The sequence below is a fragment of the Excalfactoria chinensis genome, chromosome 3 (genome assembly GCF_039878825.1).
Source record: "Excalfactoria chinensis isolate bCotChi1 chromosome 3, bCotChi1.hap2, whole genome shotgun sequence".
Lineage (NCBI taxonomy): Eukaryota > Metazoa > Chordata > Aves > Galliformes > Phasianidae > Excalfactoria > Excalfactoria chinensis.
The window spans coordinates 22,636,376-22,656,468 of NC_092827.1; the positions used below are offsets into that span (position 1 = coordinate 22,636,376).

General features: G+C 38.8%; 1 protein-coding gene across 22 annotated transcripts in view; it reads right to left on the bottom strand.

The window, feature by feature from the left end:
• The window catches only part of DST (dystonin), a 288,304-nt gene that overhangs the window by 137,043 nt on the left and 131,168 nt on the right, over window positions 1-20,093 (bottom strand). For 21 of the 22 annotated variants that reach the window (XM_072332861.1, XM_072332859.1, XM_072332857.1 and 18 more), the window contains 9 exons: window positions 6,812-6,924; window positions 6,589-6,695; window positions 6,101-6,220; window positions 5,326-5,421; window positions 5,119-5,246; window positions 2,123-2,216; window positions 1,646-1,800; window positions 372-834; window positions 154-282 (listed from right to left, as the gene is read on the bottom strand). In XM_072332861.1, the coding sequence (XP_072188962.1) occupies window positions 154-282; window positions 372-834; window positions 1,646-1,800; window positions 2,123-2,216; window positions 5,119-5,246; window positions 5,326-5,421; window positions 6,101-6,220; window positions 6,589-6,695; window positions 6,812-6,924 (1,405 nt within the window). Of the gene's footprint in view, window positions 1-153; window positions 283-371; window positions 835-1,645; window positions 1,801-2,122; window positions 2,217-2,337; window positions 2,505-5,118; window positions 5,247-5,325; window positions 5,422-6,100; window positions 6,221-6,588; window positions 6,696-6,811; window positions 6,925-20,093 lie in introns of those variants that run through there. The other variant, XM_072332867.1, reaches the window with a different exon arrangement.

The window sequence follows — 20,093 nt, forward strand, 5'->3', positions numbered from 1 at the left end:
TCTTAACCACTAGATGTCCTGATTTTATGATATGTCATCCGGAGATCAGGAGCAAAAATACGTAAAACCCAAACACAACTCTGTAATTCAACATTACGTTAGGAATCACTCAGCAAGAAACTAACTGAGGAAATGGGGAATATGCTGCCATACCTCACTCATTTTTGCTTCTTTAAGGCTGGATTCAAATTCTTCAATAGCTTTGTGAACATTTTTGTGATTTTCTAAATGGCTTTCAACACTTGGTAAATCTGAACCCCATTCCACTCGATCAAGTTGCACCTTACAAAGAAGAAGGAAAAAACAGCCATGATCTACAAGCAGTAAAAGTAGCAATATTAAAAGCAGACTGTTTCTTTAAAGATTGCTACCTGCATTTCTTCCACCCAGTTCAATAGGTCCTGGACAAATTTCATGTTCACTTCTTCTTCTGTTAAATTCTGGTCCACAAAAGCTGATTTCATAAGAGGTTTTCTGATTTGCATAAGTTTGAGTGTTTGCAGAGTTCCACCATCTACTCCTGTTACATAGCTCTGAATTAACCGCGGTGGGATTCCTGGTGTGTAAGCAGGAGTCATGGCTGGTGTCAACCTGGAAGTAAGACCTGATGAGAGGCCAGATGTCAAACTGGAAGAAGTCAAACTAGGTGTTAACCCTTGAGTCATTGCAGCACTTAATTCAGGAGTTAGGTTTGTTGTAAATCCTGAGTTTAAGCTTTCAGTTATTCCTGATATCATCAGCTTTGTCTGTTCTGTTGTCAGTGCATGCCCCTTGCTGTACAAAGAAGAACATTCAGTTCGTATGGCCATCAGTTCATCACGAAGTTTTGCAACCCTATTAAAATAAAAAATAGATAAATAAATAATTCCAACAAATATTTATATAGTTTTATCATGCTGAACTGAATAGTATTATGAATTCCAATGACCTTTTACACTTTAGTTGTTATTTAAACATTCATAAATAAGCTGGCTATGCCAGCTCTGACTTGTAGTAATACAGATAGAAAATGCAGAAATCAGACAATAACCTCAAAATCAGCAGCACTGGTGTGCGCCACACACAAATACCAGGGAAGAATTCAGCAAAGCAGAAAGTGTACAAGTCACTACATGCTGTGGTAGGTCAAACACTCACAGTTCGCTGCTAAACAGTCGCTTCACCTCACCCAATCCAGAACAAATCCCAACAAACTGTAGAACCATTTCTTCATAGAATTAAATTGCACTGCTTAGTTATGTCTTTCTACTAGGACTGAACAAGCTGCCACATATAAGTTAATAATGTTATCCTACCTGCTAAGATACCTATAGCTATCACCAGAAATCTCACCTCTATTTTTAAAATCAAAGACTGTGAATTCTGAAACCATTTTAGCTGCAATAAAATAGGCTAACATCTTTACACTCGGATATCAGATAGCATAAGCATTTAAGTCATGTTCCAGTGACTGACTTTATTTTCAGAGATGAGCAAACAGTTTCTTGTCTTTTGTTAGTGGACAATGTACCCACAATCATACCCAGAAACCATTATTTGAGAACTAAGTCACAGACCAAAGTTTATCCACAGACCTGATTTTAAAATGATGTCCAAGGTCTAAATTTGATAACTGATTTATTTATATAAACACGCTGTAAAGTACCTCTGTACAAGCTGGTCTGCCTGATAGTACTTTCCATCAATAAGAATTTGGGCATCAATCACTTGCTGGCGGAGAAGGTTCTCAGATTCAAGAAGATACCCAGCTATTTCTGCTTCGTGTTGAAACTGAAGCCCCGACTCTAGTCGTTTGGTGTCCTGAATAAATGAAAGAAAGCAATTAAGCCCTGCAGTCAGTCAAAGAGAAATGAGCTGTAAAATATCTAACTGCTTTTGTCAAACTTTTTTCTAATCATAACATATATTGCAAAGAACTTCAACTAACAGAACTCGTTCTAGGCAATTTTTTGGTAATCTCTTGAAGAAATGCTAAATTAATGATAACAGTACAACAATAAAAGTATCAGTTATTAACCATGTATTCAAAAATCCTAACTATTGGGTTTTGATTTTTTTAAAGTAGCTACAACACTGCAGCAAGTTTGTGAACACTGACAAGAAAAATCAGCAGCTGACTTACAGCCTGCAGAGCATTCCGGGCAAGTATCAGTTTGTCCTCACAGCTTCGGCTGTCCCGCTGAATTCTGTTTGCAATCTGCTGCAGCATTTCCAACCTAAGTGATACCAGAACATTTTCAAAAAATAACTGAGTGTTATCTATATTTACTATACAAACATCAATTAAAATAACCAAGCAGTATCATACACAAAGCATAAACACATATGTCACGTTACCTGCTTCCTTCTAAGGTGGCATTACCAAAGCTTATACAAGATTTAATCATCGTGGGACCACGATTAACAGAAAGGAAATTCTCATTAGAGTCAACGCTGGTTTGAACGCTGGTACTGTTGCTAAACAGTGAATCGCTGCTATGATAGCTGTAACTACTGCTGTTCATCTTTACATCCGGAGTGCAGTTCTTTGGCTGCCTATATTTGCTGAAAAATGGGAAAAAATGGAGCTCCTACAAAATGTGCAGCTTCTAGGGATGAAATTTCACCAGTGGCTTTTGAAACACCTAGCACTCCTTCTTTAAATAGGCTTTAGTATGCATATTCAAAACCCAGCAATTACTATTCTGCCAGCTCTTCAAAAGATTTCACCTGGGGCTATGCACGACACCTCGCTTTTGGCTTCCCTAAGCCTGCATTAAAGGTTTGCAAGTACAGACAAGGCAGCAGCAGTAGGGCGTCTCTAGGAAGCAGATGTGCCAAATATTTTATCTAAGTGTCACTAAATGTCTGTAAGCCAAATAAGAGCTTAAAAAGAAAAAATCTTTAAGGTGTTCCTCAGACTCCTGAGCAGCTTCAAAAAGGACCAGAGTTACAACCCTACGATCCTCTGTACGCTATAGAAATTCAGTCTGCTCTGATTCCTTTTCCTTTAAATGGAACTGCACAATAAACCTGCAGGAATATCACAGTTAATCAGCTCCTACTTTGTTAATTTTAGACACCTGTACACCATCCAACCCACCATCATTACTCTACTGTCCAAGTATGCATGTTTACTAACTGCCCTGCTCCACCAATCTGTCCTGCAAATTTCCCTTTAACTTCTTCCATACTCAAAGCTAATTACTTCTTACTATTTTGACCACAAAACAAATAAGAAGAATCTAATTACTACGCCCTTGAATTGATATTTTAACTCAGAATACAAGCTTTGGTAACTTTTTCAGTAACTCGCCTCCTGCTTTTATCACCTCCTGAAAACCTCTCACCCACACCATATGATGACTGTGTTCAAGCAAAAGAGTACAGCAAAGGCACAGGCACATCCCCGTGATGTTTTCATTCTGCTGGTTTTGCAAACTGGAGTTGTTTGGCACCCTCCTCACTGACATCACATTCATTCTGATTCCACACACCAATCTGGCCACGTGCTGTTTATCTGTGTTGACATTTATTCAGCAGACTTGGAGGCAAAGTTTTAGTTGCTCACCAAATTTCAATACCTCAGTATTAGAACACATCAAGGTCACATGTTTGCTATGACTATCGGTATACAATTTGTCACCTCAAGTCTGTTCACTAAACCTGAAACACAGGAAGGAGTTAACATGTATTTCTATTTATCTGTGCTCGATCCACCTGAACAGAAAACAAACTAATGCCATTTATATAGAGAATCATAGAATGCCTTGGGTTGGTAGGGACCTCGAGGATAATCAGGTTCCAACCTCCCTGCAACAGACAGGATTGCCAGCCATGAGATCAAGTACTACATCAGGCCGTCCAGGACCCCCTTCAACCATGTCTTAAACACCTCCAAGGACAGGGCATCCCAATGGACTCCCAATAAAGATAACCAAGCTTTCTGCAGGTATGAACAGAATTCCTTTTGATGAAAGCAGGCACTAACTTTGCCACTGGCATGTCAGAACAGATTAACCTACAATATATAGCAGATTGGATTTCCACCACTGCTTTCCAGTGCTCTGCTTGGCATGGCAGGGCACAACTTTGCATTTCTCTACAGAAACTTATTTCACAGCACTTACCACAAGAATACTGCAAATCAGCTCTTCTCATTGAATGTGCTATTTCAGTCAGGCTCCTGCTTTTCTAAGATACATATTTCGTCAGCATGATCCATATTTAATCAACTCTGAGTGCCTTTGAGATTTTCCCTTCCTAAAACCTGCCTTTCTGAAGACTCCCTACACAACAGTCTGGATTCTTCACACTTAATCTCAGGTACCCAAATTTTATTTTCATCAGAAAGTCAGTACCCGTATCTTCTAGAAAATCGCTTAGATCTTAGGTCTCTCCTTTGAATGCTTCTATGTGAGCAGAATTAATACATACCCAGGTGCCTATACCTCTCTGAAGGTAGGAGCCCAAGGAATCATGTAATTTCATAAAAATTAAATTAGGAGGGCTTAAAAAAGGAGGGGTTTCAATTAATGAACGGCAGTCTCTGTTTCAAGCACTGAATTCAAAAGATTCCTCTTTAGAAACCTTAAATGCTCTAATAGGGCTGCATTAAGATTTTAAGTGTGCTTGGTATGTTGTCATTGATGTACAAAACAGCGTCATCAATTTTACTACCACAGAAGACCTCTATGCATTTTGCACATCAAAACACTTTGTGTGCTCTTGAGTACAATCAATCACCTTTAAAAAACCAGCAGAACTTGACATTAGTCACAACATGGTGCATCAAGTAAAACTAACATTTTATATAAAGTATGAGGGTGTTGTTTATATGAAAAAGAGTCCAAGTAAGGCAATGAAGTGGTCTCAACCTTGCTTTGACCATCTATACCAGAAGAAACAAAGTATTTAAGTGCTCTGATCTCAGAGGCACAGAGACTATTCTCTAAGAATTTCTGAAACTATCCAAGGTATCTTCACCTGGACCTGCTTCTATAAAGCAGATAGAGAAACTCAGGCTTTAAAAAGAGCAGAATTATTCAACAGAAATTGAAAAATAACAGGGATGTTATTGTGGAAGACAAAAATTGTGGGGAAAAGAACATAAAATATATTAATCATTCACAAGCATACCTCTCCACTTCAGGCCGAAGAATCTTCTCTCTTTCCAGCATGGCAATAATAAGTTTTCCCCATTCTTTTTCTATATCATTTGGATGATAGCCTTGAGGAAGTTTGATGCGTCCAAATTCTATCCAGACCTTAAAAATTCAGACATATTTCTCATTTTAAGCCACCAAAAGAGAACTTTTATATATTTCAATGCATGTTAAAACTTACCTCCAGCAGTTTATATAGACGTTTAATTTTTAATTTATCTGTCTCCTTAGGTGGAATTTCTGTTTCTTTAAACTGCAAATATTGATTATAAAGTGCCTGCAGAAATAAACAAACAAAAAAAACCTGTTAGCTTTTATTTATAGTGAATACAGTGAATATGACCTTACTCCCTAAACCTTCTTCTAACATTCCTTGTAAGCTTATGGTCTAATTTTTTTCTGATTAAGTTGTGTTAAAAATCATCAGTGACAAGCTGAAGATTTCCTTTGATTGTTCATATGTCAGCAATGTAATTCTTGTATTTTCCAATTAGATTTTCAAATGAGACTCAACATGGCATCTTCAAGAAAACCAAAACAGCTGCTCTACTGTTGAAATGTGGTTCAAGTGGTGGAATTTGCATAACACGTACATCATTTCTTTTTATTATGGATTACCCAAAATATCCTGTGAGGACTGGTTGATAACAGTTTCCTTTCTTTTACAGAAGAATTAAATCTAGCTCACTAAACAATATAAAGAACTCATAAGAATGATTTTATAAAATATATCTATAGACCCTCCCTATCCCATCTCTACTGTTTTTAAGTTGCATGTCAGAAAGCCAGCACAGGTCACCTTAAAACTATTTAATAAAAAATTATATTGCTATGATGCTACTGTTCTACAGTTGATTTGATGGCATAAATCAAAAAACATTTCATTTGTTTGATCATGCTTTGAGTAAGTATGACAAGTTTCATTCCAGTAAGGAGTTTAAGATGCCACATCTCACCTTCAGCTCCACAGGATTGTTGGGAAATGTTCTGTCAGACATTATTGTGACATGGTGCCTGATCCACTGCATGAGGTAGTTCACCATATTCTGATATTCAACCCATTTGACTTCTACATCCTACCAAAGCACAAAACAGACTATAGATCAGAAGAAAATCACCTGACAGCTTCATTTTTATTTTATCTTTGAAGCCTGAGGATGTCACAGACACAGAAAAGAGATTTCTAGACCATGCAGCTCTGAAATATTTACATGCTCATTTCAATTCCTCTAAGGTTTCCAAGTATATCATTTGCCCTACTCAATGGTAGTACCAAATGTTTCAAGTGAAAACACCAAATTTTCTAGTCTGCAAATGAACTGGAGAGACACAATTTACTGGTCTAACTGCATGACTGAAAAGTAAGAGCATGTAACCAGCTGTAACTCAGGAGCTGAAACCAAGAACACCCGCACAGCTGCCCAAGCTTTTTTCTCTGACTTACATTTGCACTGATGCCTTCACCACCTTCTGGTACTTTGGGAAATGCATCATAAAGTGATGACACATAAGTTATTACTGATTTCTCATCAGGTGAGGAAACATCAACATCTAGAGAGCAAGACAGAACAGTGCTTTATCACACAGTTGTAAGGATGCCCACAAATTTGCAACAAGCAGCTAGCCGGATAGGGTTTTTGCAACAAAGCCTTTTGTAGCTATCTTACCTTCAGGATCCAGAAGTCTGGCAACACCAAGTTTTTCTGCTACAAAAAAAGCGTGTTCTAAATTTGCAAGGTTGCTTTGAACAGCAACGGTATTCATGTCTATCAGGTCCGGCCTGCCAAAGAAAAAAAAAGCAAAAGTAACACTTAATTACAACTCTTAAATCACAGCACTATTAGTAACTCAGTCCAAGGACATGGAAGGATACAGCAACACAGTTTTCATCAGAAAAAGGATTTCATTAAAAAGACATGAACAGGCAGAAGTCAAGGCTAAGTGATAAGCACACACAACAGGCAACTTCAACCCTGTCAGTTCTTCCTTCCACCTACCAGCTGAAGTTTCTAATCCCCCTTTTTACATACCTCTATGTTCTTATTTATTCATATGCATTGCCATTGCATTTTCTTGCCTTGTCCTTTCTACTGCAGTAGAACTGCAACTGCAGTTGTTCTGCACCAAAACTCTTCAGTGCACATCAGAATCCATATGGAAACAGAAACATCACTTTAACCTAGCAGATGAGTACTCTTACTGGGCATTAAAGAAGTCCTGTTCAAACTGCATCAAAGATCTGCTTTCAGATAAATGCTGCTGCCAGTTCTCCTGCAGACAACCCTCAGCCCCATAACACTTTCACTTTCCCACCTTCCTCCTTCCAAACTCCACAGCCAGCCATAATACTCTTGCTTTAAAGGGATACACATACTAAGCAAAACTGATCTCCAAACAGTTCTAAGGGCCAAAAATGTCATCTTGTTCCAACGCTACAAATTTTAAATTAATGCAAAACATCACATTAAAACTAATTACAAATGAATATTAACTTTTAGATTTGCTATGCGGTGTCAGGTTTTCAGATCTTTTGGTTCTCAACACACTCTGAGTTACTGTCTGCTTTCTGCACTCCCAGGAATCCTGTCAGCCATCGCAACTGAAAGGAAGAAGGATCTTTTGAAAGACATTGAGTGAAAGACTCATCCCATTGAAGTCAGATTGAGTCACAAGAGCCCGAGAACTTTGGTTTTGAAATCATAAGACACAGAAAACTGGACCCACGCTGGAATAAAACAAACCCTCAAAACAAAGCAAACTAAAGAAATGTCTAAGATTTAGTGAATAATTCAATGCTTTCTTAGTTTAACCTAGCAGAAGCTTTAAGTAATTGAAAAGAAAGAGAGAAAGAACTTTGTTGAAATTATCACACTGTAAAAAAACTAATAATAATATATCTTTTGTAAATATCCCAGATTCTCTTGATCGCAAAATGGTATTGGCTTTAGAATACTCAGTACAATTTTGTCCTTATAATTAAGTATATGGATACTGTTAATAGAAATGTATTTCTTTCCAATTGTCCCTAGCAGTTCCTGTTCTGCTTTTCAGATCAGCTCATAGGGCCAATCTGAACCTACCCTTTCTTGAAAGAGCATGTAATTAATAATAAAACTTAAGCAGTGTAAAAAGAAACATAATTCTTCTAAGCCAGTGGGAGTTTCCACTTTCAGTATGCTTGGTGGAAGCATGATCAAGGCTCATGCCATTGTGCTTTGAATTTCCATGCAATGAAAACAGTGCAAAGAAAACAACATTCTCTGTCAAACTTAGCAGTACAGAGAAGCCAAGAAAAATAAGAGACAACAGTTGAACAGAAAAATGGAGCAGTCCAGTCTCCTGCTTCAGACACATTAACAGAGATGATATGAACAATGAAGGTTGCTTTCACAGTGCAGTTTTGATGAGAGAAGCAGGTTTCTGTAAGTGCACACAGTTTGCTTTGTGGTTTGTTTGTTTTCTTTTTGTTTTGTTTTGCTGTTTTTTTTTTTTTTTAACCTGCTTTCTTTACGTTTGTCTCATGCTTGTTTTGTTGTTTCATGCAGTGACCCAGGAATCATATATGCTGCCTGTTCAATTGCCAACTCTCAGAACAAGAAGGGACAAGTTTTTGAAACAGCACTGTCTGTTCCCAGAAACAAGCTGCAAACTGCAGATTCACTAACATTGTAAACTCCTTTGGAATAAAGTTTCCAGTTAGATGAATAACTACGGCTTTTCTCACTGCAAAATAGGTAAAATCCAATAAAAGCAACAGCTGCCATAGGATGCACAAAAAGTCTTCCTGCATAGCTGCTACGGCTTCAGCAAAACTTCACAACATTCATTTACAATGAATTGCCATCCCTGCACCTCTGGCCAGTCAGGGTTATTCTAGTCCCCCTTAAAGAACAGTGGTTACTTGCAATGAACACTGCTCTATCCTGAGTTAATTACACACTTAATACATAGTGTTTCAACCTAGATTAACTAGTCTGTATTTATGTAAAGCCTTGCTCTACCAGAAAATACCACTGAAGACAGTGTTTGTCTGCCTTAGTGGTGTTTGTCTTGGACTTTTTTGAAACAGAGTTCAACAGCTGGCTGAGAACAACCCCACTGCTGGCTTACAAAACAGAGAAGACAGGTAATACGACTTCCATGCAAACGCATATAGTACTTGTCAAAGAAAGTTCACACTGCCTGGGGCCTCTTCCCTCTGCAGGTCATCCTTTCTCCTTTTAGAATAACAGGGATACATTGCAAAACCACAGGAACAAGGAGCAAGTCTCAGAAACAAACAAACAAACAAAAACCTGCCACGTCGTTACATTGTTCATTTTGCTTAAGAAGGTTTTCTCATTTATAAAAATACCAAAAAATTGCCTTTTCTGCTAGAAGCCTGCATGGACCTGCCCACTAACTCAGCCCAAAGGAATCTGTAATTCAGCATGCTTAACGGGATTCCTGTACTGCGCTCACTGCCGACCATCCTGCTCTATAAGATCAAGGGAGCTTTTTATGGGCTGTGCATTGCGAATGCAGCTCTGTGGGGCTGTATTCTGAAGCCTTACAAATATTTTCCAGTATCTTCACTATTTCATTTTTTGGGTGGATTCTGAAATACTACTAACTGCTTAAATTGCAGCTAGGATGAATATCCTTCTGATACAATTTAATTAGTTGGTTTAAGAGAGGCAAAACATCAGATTTTACAGCATCATCCATCAGGGCAAACATTTTCATTTTTAAGGCTAAAGAGATGCAAGGTTTGTATATGATAAGTTATTTATCATTTATTATAACTGCATTTTATATTAATTTCACAGTACTGCTAAGTGGTTTCCTACACAGTAAAGAAGCAACTAAATCCATTTCAGGTAGAAGTCGATGACTCTGTCTTCTGTCATAATACTGTGAGTCATCTTACTGCAGTGGGCTGGGTCCTTGCCATCAAAAATCACACATAAACAACTCAAACACAAGGAAAGTTGGAACATTCCATGCAAAAGAGATGCTTCTGCTATGGCCACACCTCAGCCAAGGTGCGACATAGTGAGTCATTAATCACCTAACTTATAAAATAATTGGTGACTGCATTAATACAATTTCAAGTAAGAAACAGACAAAATTATGAAGAATTCAAGAAAACGTTTAAATATATAGCATCACAAAGAGACGTGAACAATGTCTGCATAGCAACATAAAGAAACCTAAGATTGTGTTTGGGCTAGTTTGTTGTTGGGTTTTTTGGTGTTTTTTTTTTTTTTAAATGAAAGAGCTCTCATGTAGGCTTTCTATTCTGCAAACATTCTTGAAATCTGTAATGCATAAGAAAGTTGGGCACACACAGATTTCTCCATAGTCAGAGCTTAATATCTAGTAAAACAGTTCACGGTCCAAACTAGAAAACACAGTATTTGTCCATTAAAACAAAAGGTCAGATATAAATGAGATCTGATATTTCATGAAAACAGCAGAAGATAATTAACTGAACTTTTCTATTACCAATCAGTGATGAAAATCCTACTTCCTTCTCTTCACTGTTCCCCAGTGACAACTGCCCACATTACAGCAATGTTTATTAAAACAAACTTATTAATATTTATATATACCTGAGCAACACACTACATCAAAACGCTGTTAATTGGTTCAAGAAGGTTATCAACAATCCTGAAGTTATTTATATGAACAATCTAAACCGTTTAACCTGCACTTCTCTCTTTCAGTCAAAACTTTGGATGGTGCCTGAGTAACACCCAAAATTAAAAGGTATTTTTTTCTTGGCTTATTGAGCACAGAAATTAATACAGCGAGTTTCAAGCAGAACTGATGGAGAAAACATGACTGAAGATGCAGAGTGAAGTGTGCACGTCCCTATATTTAGTTAGCTTCTCCATTGCTGTAACTAGGAAATGCCTATAAAATATAAATGAATTCTTTGCTTTGCTTTTCACAGACAACTGAAAAAGACACTTCAGAAAAATCTGTGCTATTTTCAGGATGGGAACTATGGAAACTAATCAAATCCTATGCCATAACCATTAAAAAAAACACCTTAAGAATAGAGAGACTCCTGAATCAGATAGGATTCACCATGCATTTCAAAACAGAGAAACAAGAAATATACCACCTGTTCTGGAGATTTTGATTCACAGCAGAAAGACTGCAAACAATGGAATCAGAAGATAAGCAACGTCTATGTAAAACTATAAATTTTAGCTCACTCTTGGCATACCTCCTGTTACTCTCCCAGGAACTCTGCAGATGAGGCAATAAAGGAAATCTATTTACTGCTTGGCCTATATGCTAAGTCCTACTATTTAACCTATTCCTTAGGTTAGCAAGAATACAGAACATAAAAGATAAAACAAACATCTATGGATGATGGAGTCTCTAAACTAAGAACCAGCTGCATCTGTCCTTCAGAGGTAACAGACCAAGGACACTTAATCTATAGTTACAACGCTGTTAAATGAAATTGTCCAGAAAAGAAGGCTTGTGCAGAATAATATGCAGCCATGTTTTATCATCATTAGTCAGCCCTGAACATCCACAGTATAAATAATTGCAGACTGTAACTCCCACGGGGATGGGTTTTAGTTATTTTAAAGTTTAACAGATTCACTCAGAAAGAGCAAGATTGGAGAGCATCCAGCTTTTGTACTTCCCTAAGAGACCACAAGCTCACTCTTACACATATATACAGATATACATATGACAAGGAGTGAGATTCAGCTCCAGAACCAGACGCCTGAATTTAATTGTCTGCACTCAGGTGTCCACATGCATTTTGCTGTAGTCAGGGGTCAACACATCCAATACAACCTATTCAGCAAGCTCTCCAGAATCTGTTACTTCAGAAGAATCCAGCTCCAACTGTATATTCCACTGACTGTGTCCACTAAACATATATGTTTTGAGACTGACACATCTCAGAAACATGATAATGGAAAAGATGGCTATGTGTTTTAAACACAGAGCTCTTAGGAACGTGATAATGATTAGTGAAGATTTGCCTAGTACTTCTTGAAGACTTTCTCATTCATTTAATACCAAATGAAGTCAAAAAGCTACCACCAGCTTATCAATAAAATTCAATAGATACAGGATATGTCTTGTTTGATAGTTCATCTTTTAGCATTTCACTGGAAGTTTAAAGGGGAAGGCAGGTGAAAAGTACTTCACAAAGTCCTTCAATATCGGTCAATACACACAGCCATTTTGAAGTGATTTACACAAACATTCCCTTATTCTTCATAAATACCACACAGAGGAGAGGAAATATGGTAAATATTTCATGCCATCTCAAGTGTGAGACTAAAAAATGACTGTTCAACAACAAACATCAACTACATCTTCAACTGACACAACGCAAGGCAACAAAAATTTACCCAAAAGGATGAAACCTCTGAGTCAAGCAGAACAGTGTCACCACTGCAGTTAGACAACATTTGAGAATTCAGGAAAAAATGTGAATGATTTTCTAACCAACACCACCCATTATAGAAGTTTCCTCATAACTATGATAAACCAAAGAGCATGCTCTTTGTGCAGATGACTGCATAGTGTTTGCTCAACTATTCGACGATTTTCTTTTTTCAAGGTCAACAGGGCCCTAGCTTCAAAAACGCGCTGTGCTGATGTATTGCACATCATCATTATGACTTGTACACGTGTTTTCTTGTCTTCTCTTGTGTCAGTGGGACAGGAATGCTTGTAGCATTCACTGTTTTATGTGCTTCTACAGATGTCATTCAATGCCTCTCCAAACATGAACAATCGTGTCTTTTTATTCCCTCAAGAGTTGGAAAAAATCTCAAGTGATCCAGACTGTTCCTCCCTACTTTATGTATCTTTTTCTTGATTTTTGCTGCAAGTTTTCAGAGATGATGAATCATTCTGAAAAAAATCTATTTCTGTTGACATGACCTGCAAACAATGTAACAAGGGCATGCTACAGATACATTTCTGGAGTATTGCTCAGACATCTCAGTATGCACTATAAAAACTTTCAATAGGAAATTAATGTTTTAGCTGCACTAAAAGTAAGTGCATTTGAGGGGTATTTTCCCTTACTTATTAATTTAGACCCTAACTACATATATGGCTAATCAGATTATTCTTTCTATTGTGTGTGAGTTTTAAAAACCAAACTGAATCCTCATGCCCCACCTTTGTTAGCACAGCAAAACCTTACTTGTAACTTGTCATATAAACTGATTTAGATAAAGACACAAATGAAGCATTGTAAGATCCAAGTCCTACTAGTTAGTTGTGGAGTTCAGCTTTAGCAAAAAGCTAACAAAACCTAATCACAACTTGGCAGGAGGTTCGCGACAAAGCTTTCAACCATACTGTATGCGTGAATGAAACCAGAAGGGATCTCATTCCATCCTTTCAGCAGCTTAAAAACCAGATTTTACATTCTCTTTGTAATATGAGATAACATCATTTTAGAAACAGTGATGCTATATACAAGTTTGCCAATTCTTTTCCCCGTGATTACATTTAAATAGAAAAGGCTTATAATTGTTAACCTCAACCCGTACTTTGTGATCTGCAGAAATAACCATAAATCACACACTTCTCCTCGGAGTGTCTGAATATCAAGAAGACAATGAAGAAATCCAACTAAATGATTTTTCTGCTCTGCTCAGTGAGAAAACTCCTTCCAAGTCCCCAGCAGTGACTGCCTGATGTCCTAGACTGCCAGTGGGATTAATGTTATCAACAGGGAAGAGAGAGAAAGTAACACAAGGAGATCAAAAGCAGATCTCCCAAAGGCTCCTTGTGCCACCCTGCCTTGGAAGCAAATGTTCCTTCAGGTGTCACAGATGTGCCAAGTGCATTACCAGAAGACCAAGACCACTCCCTGTTTATCTTATTTATCTGCCTATCCAGATACCACCCCAACAGTGCTCACAGACAACAGGCACTTGTGGACACCCTAATGTATTCTGGTCTTTACTGATGATCTAAGAGCAAAAGACACATGGAACTTGTGTGAAAAGCTGGCCTTTCAAGCCAAAGCTTTTCTTTTCTCTTCAGTTTACTCCCATTTTGCCAAAATAGGAGTATCATAAAGTCATCCCACTATGACTTTTTTTCTTATCAGTTACTGCAAAAAAAGAAAACTGTTATCTTTCATTCAGCTGCTACTTTGCAGTAGGATCCAGCACAGCATATAAAAGGATCATTTTAAGCGCAGATCTGAAAATAACCATTCCAAATGTCTGGAAGCCTCCCATCTGGTACCCACAAAGACTAAACAAAACATCACAAGACATTAAAATTGTAAGCCAGCCTCCAGTACTATTTTAATATAGTCTGTACCAAGAGACATCAGAGTTGTTCAGAGCGCCTCCAACTACATCGTAGCTGAGGTTACTCTGTGTTTCTAAAATCATCAGCTATTTGCGTACTCAGGCAAATCACATTACATAAATGCCTGTTTGTCAATATTTTAAATTGTCCTAAACACTTTATATTTTCCCAAATTGCTACATCCTAGTGGCAAATTTTAGTTTCTTTTAAACAACAAAAACCCTTCAAAACAGTAACATACACATTTCTGAGCAATGATTGAGGGAGAACAGAACCAAACTGACATTTTCTTTTTGTTAAGGCTGGTTAATAACAAATTACAAGTTACAAAACAGCAAGCCAAAACTAGCAGATGCAACTAATCTCTTTATTTAAAACATATCCCCTAGCATTTTAAGGTTTTCTTTTGCATTCATTCATTCCCCACAGGGCTCAACATGTTACTGTAAATTGAGGTAGCCCTGTCCCTCCCCTTAAGGAATGTATTCATGTCAGTACCTGATTGCCCACAACATGTTTTAACATCAAAGGGATGCCATACACGCTGCCATCCTATGCTCAGCATTCACCTATCTATACGTACATGTCATACTGTCCTGCATAAGGCTGAAACAGCTCCGAGTAATGAATATCTCCCTAATATCTAATTTAAATCTCCCCTCTTCTTTCTAATTTAAAGCCATGACTGCTTGTCCTATTACTATCAGATCATGTAAAAAGTCAGACTCCTTACTGTTTATAAGCTCCCTTTTAAGTGCTGGAAGGCTGAAATCAGGTCTCTCCAGAGCCTTCTCTTCTCCAGGTTGAACAAGACCAACTCACTGAGTCTATCTTAATAACAAAGGTGCTCCAGCACTGATCCTAAGATGGACCCCTGAGGGACACCATTGGCCTACACCTAGGCACAGATCCATAGACCACAACCCTCTGGCTTGCAGTCTTCTTGCTAATTCCTTATTCACTGTATAGTATCCCTTCAAATCCCTCTCTCTTCAATTTAGAGATGAGGATGTTGTGTGCAATCATGTCAAAGGCCTTAGAGAAGTCCAGATAGACAACATCAGTCACTCTTCCTTGGTCTAATGATACCAATCATAGAAGGCCACCATCCTAGCAAACAAAATCTGCCCTTGGTGACACAATGCTGGCTGTCTCAGATCACCTCTTCATCTTGCATGTGCCTTAGCAACAGCTTCCAGGAGGAGCTGCTCCATGATCTTCCCTAGAACAGACATGAAACTCACCAGCCTGTAGCTTCCTGAGTCCTCCCTTCTCCTTTTGTTACAAATGGGAGGGACATTTCCCTTTTTTCATCACTAGGAACTTCACTTCACTTTACAACCTTTTAGAGAATGGCTTAGCAACCTCATCGATCAGCTCCTTCAGGACCTGGGCTGCATGCCATCAGACCCCACACATTTTTTTCTGCTAACACAGACACTGTTATTCTAACTTCTGCTCAAAATGCATCTCTTTGAACTACTTATTACCACTTTCTTTCTCTTGGAACATTTCTAGTATTTAGCTTTCCTGTTATGTAGCACTCAAATTTGTACACTACAGTATTCACATGGTCTCAGCAAGCTTATGTATAGAATTACATGAAATGACCTCGCTTATTGTATTGTCTCAAACCCCTCATGTTTGTACTACTGTCCAATTTGTTCATCAAATTGCTGCCTGCCCTAATCACTGAGTTTTAAGAATTTAGTTTATTCACACCTTTTTTCCTAATCATTGCCTCTTTGTTTCGTATGGTAGTTGAAACCCATCTAAGAGTAGAAGTGCGGACACACCTGGACACATCTGCACTCACAGCATAAAGAAGACTGGATCAAGGGCCCGTGACTCTTTACTTGCTGGTCCTTCCTGTATCATGACCCTTATGCATGACCTTTCATAATGGACTTGACCACACATTCAAGGAAAGATGTGGAGTTCAATAAAAGTCTGAAAACCGATATATTTAAAGTGTGTAATTAACAAGCATCATAAAGTCTAGTATTAAAACTGACTTTTCAGGTCAATCATTATATTTGTTATGTCTGTGTAAAAACAAATATTCACATTGAATAACTAAGAAAAGCAAAATTGAGAGCCTGCAGCAGAGCTTTCAGAGGCAGTTCTTGAAGATGAAATGGAACCCAATTAATTTCCCGGGCATTTAATCACTTACAGAATGTTTTAAAACTGAGGTTTTACATACACTTCAGAAGTTCAGAAGAGCAGTCTTCTATCTTACCCTATAAGCACAGACTGCTGGAACTTTCTGAAAACATGAGCAACCTTCTTACACAAATTACAATTTACTGAGAAAAAATATTAGTTATATTACAGACCAAATATCCCAAATAAAAACATTTTCCCCCTCATTTCTGTCACTCATAAAATTATTTTCTCATTATTTAAAGAAGATTGCAAACTCACTGGAAAATTATCCATACATTAATTTATTATTATAATCTGCTACTCCAGTACCCTGTTGTCTAGAACTAGACAGTGACATGTCCTAGCCTCACTGATAACCAATTGCAGGATCATACTGGACCCATAGTTCATTCTCCGAACAGCACATTCAGGAAAGACCCATTGCCCATGGTGTCAGGGATGTGAGCACAACTTTGTGTTCAAAAATACGTTCAGATGTGGTACAGAGGGATGTGGTTTAGTGGGGAAATATCGATGGTAGGTGGACAGTTGTACTGGGTGATCTTGGAGGTCCTTTCCAACTTTGGTGATTCAGTGATTCTGTGACTCCTCTGACTGGCTGGCAGTCGTAGTCCTGCTGAGGAGCCCCATCCCTGTTTATTCATCCAGCTCTTGCTGTAAGCTGGCATGCCTCCTGGCCCAGGGTGGGGCAGCTGTGCGGTATTTTCATAAGACATCTCTGATGAGCGCAGCATACCTGGCACAGGAGGAGCTGCCACGTTGCACTGCGACTGGCACACGTGCTCTCCAGGAGCACTCCACACCCACAGCCAGGCTCTGAGGTGGCCACACTGCATCTGCACCACTGCCTGGGCCAGAAAATCACAGCACAGATAAGGACAGAAGGAAGCTCAAAAGGTCATCTTGTCCAAACCTCCAGTGCCCAAGTAGGTAACCCAGAGCAAGGTGCAGCTTTCGGACATCTCCAGGGAGGAGACCCCACAGCCTCTAGTCAATCTGTGCCAGTGCTCAGCCACCCCATAGCACAGAAGCTTTTCCTGATGGTCAGACAGCACCTCTTGTTTCAGTTTGTGCCTACTGCCACTTGTGACTGGGCACCACAGCTCTGTAATCTGCACCCTCCCTTCAGCTATTTATAGACATATATTTATTGATAAGATGTCCCCTGAGCTTCCTCTAAGCCGAACAGTCCCGGGTCTATCAGCCTTTCCTCATAGGAGAGTTGCTTCAGCCTCTTAATCACTTTTGTGATCCTTCATATGTCTCAAGTATGCCTGTGTCTCTCTCTCACCCAGCACTGTGGCTTCACCAGTACTGAGTAGGGGGGAAAGATCACCACCCTTGACTAATGCTGCCTAACACAGACCAGGATACTGCTAGCCTTCATCACAGCAAGGCCTATTGCTGGCTCACATTCAACTTGGTGTCCACCAGGACTCCTGGGTCATTTTCTGCCAGGCTGCTTTCCAGCAGCACAGTCCTCAGCACATGCTGGTGTCTGGAGCTTCTCTGCCCTGGAACATGCCAGCCAGCAGCATTTGCAGACACAAAGCCTAACTTCTGAGAACAGCTCTGCTCTGCAAAATGGAGTCTGGGAGCTACTAAAACAGGCAAACTGAGCATATGGAGAGCCACAGCCAGAAATATGTGCATTCTGCTAGTATTTAACCTACTTACCAATATGAGCATAAGCTTGGTTTATTTTTGTTCTCTGGAATAAAACACTGTAGTTAAAAATATCAGGCAACTGTTTGGAAAGACCGTTCCAATCTTGTGAGCAATAGCTGGAAATTATTATTTCTATTTAAGTGACACAAAACTGCAAAGGGAAAAAAAAAACAACAAAACACAGAACCTCAATGAAATCAGTGGAAGAATCTCATTGATTTCATCAGTGAGGTGACTGAGCCCAAGAACTATGACCTCTCAAAGCAAAAAAAAAGCCATCAGATAAATACTTTAAACATATATGTTTACAGGAACAGGATGAGGTAAATGGAACCAGGCATAGAAGCTCACAAAAGGGGAACTCTGCACTTACTCAGGAGACACTGACCCTCAGCCACTGAATTATCTGTTTTATGCAAAGCACTCATGTCCTAGGTGCCTTTTTTTCCTAGCCAAAAAGCCATGAATGAAACTGTCAGAACAATGCCAAAAACAGCACTTTAGCAGAGCAACTGCAGGTAGTTAGTAATACCCCAAAACATTAACAATTGCATAGCCAGAGGACAGAACTGATCTGTACCAAAACTACAAGTTGCTAAGATGTAAGGACTATGCTTTTCACCATTAGAAGCCCCACAGAGGCTTCTTTTTTTCCGCAGAGGCACAAGCGTCCAAAAAAGATCTAAGAAATATTTTGTATTATTCCATCTCGTGTGTTCTTTCCATTCTTTCTTCCCCTCCCCTCACTCTGTATCTTTCAAACAGTTTATTTTGTCCAAACTCCCATTTGTGCTATGTTCATTCTTTCAGCTGTTGTGTTCAGAAGTAAAAAAAAACAACAACAAAATACAACCAACAAAACAGCCCAGTCCTTTCCCACTTATTTTCCTTTGCCTTGCCAACCTTACTAAAAGAAAACTTCCTTGTTGTAATGCACCTCCTCCCTCACTGGCTACCCAGTACAGAAGCATTAGTCAGAAGAACAATTCACTGATTCAGGTGCAACTTCTTGTTGCCTTAAAGTTACGAAATGTCACAGCTTTTCAAGGACTCGGAGCACTTTCCATGCTTACAGCCTTTCTACGCAGCGCTTGGGGAGTTGAATGTATCTGCATGACTCATTTATCTCCCATTTCACTTCAGTGTCCTAGTCTCCATACTGCATACATGGTGGTTCTTCCTAGGTTTCTTTCTGCGATGAGACAAGTGGTCACACAAGAGGAAATCCCAAAAACCAGATGATCTTCATAGAAAGGCATAAATTTGATGTGTCTTATTTGGGACTCTCCTTCAGTATTATACCAAGGAAACTGCATACCTTCAAACTTCCTCATGATATAGCCCAGAGCATACCATACAAACTCTTCACTCATGCTATAATAAAATCTAGAATTTGCAAGCCTCATAAGTGAGGGACAAGTCAGTACACACTAATTTGCCCAGTGGCAAGAAGATTCTCCTCTCTGTGTAGTTCTATAAAAAACAAACCTACAAACCTCCTTCAAGTTAGGAGCAAAGAAATGTACAAATACAGAGAGACGTCTAACAATAGGTAAGGCTGAGCAAAGCACTGATCTTAAATCTTGTTCTTCTGTTGAGCTCTGATGCCAAAGTCAATTTTATCAAGAGACCCCTGGTTCTTAATTAGAATCTAGAATTAGACTATATCACATTAGTAGGCATCTTCAAGTGGATTCAAAGTAAGTAAACCTAATGTATCCTGAAGCCACCAATGCTTTTATCAGTGATAAAGAGTGTGGTCACAAAAACATAGAGAAAGTAAGAACAGGGCTCCAAGAAGCAAAG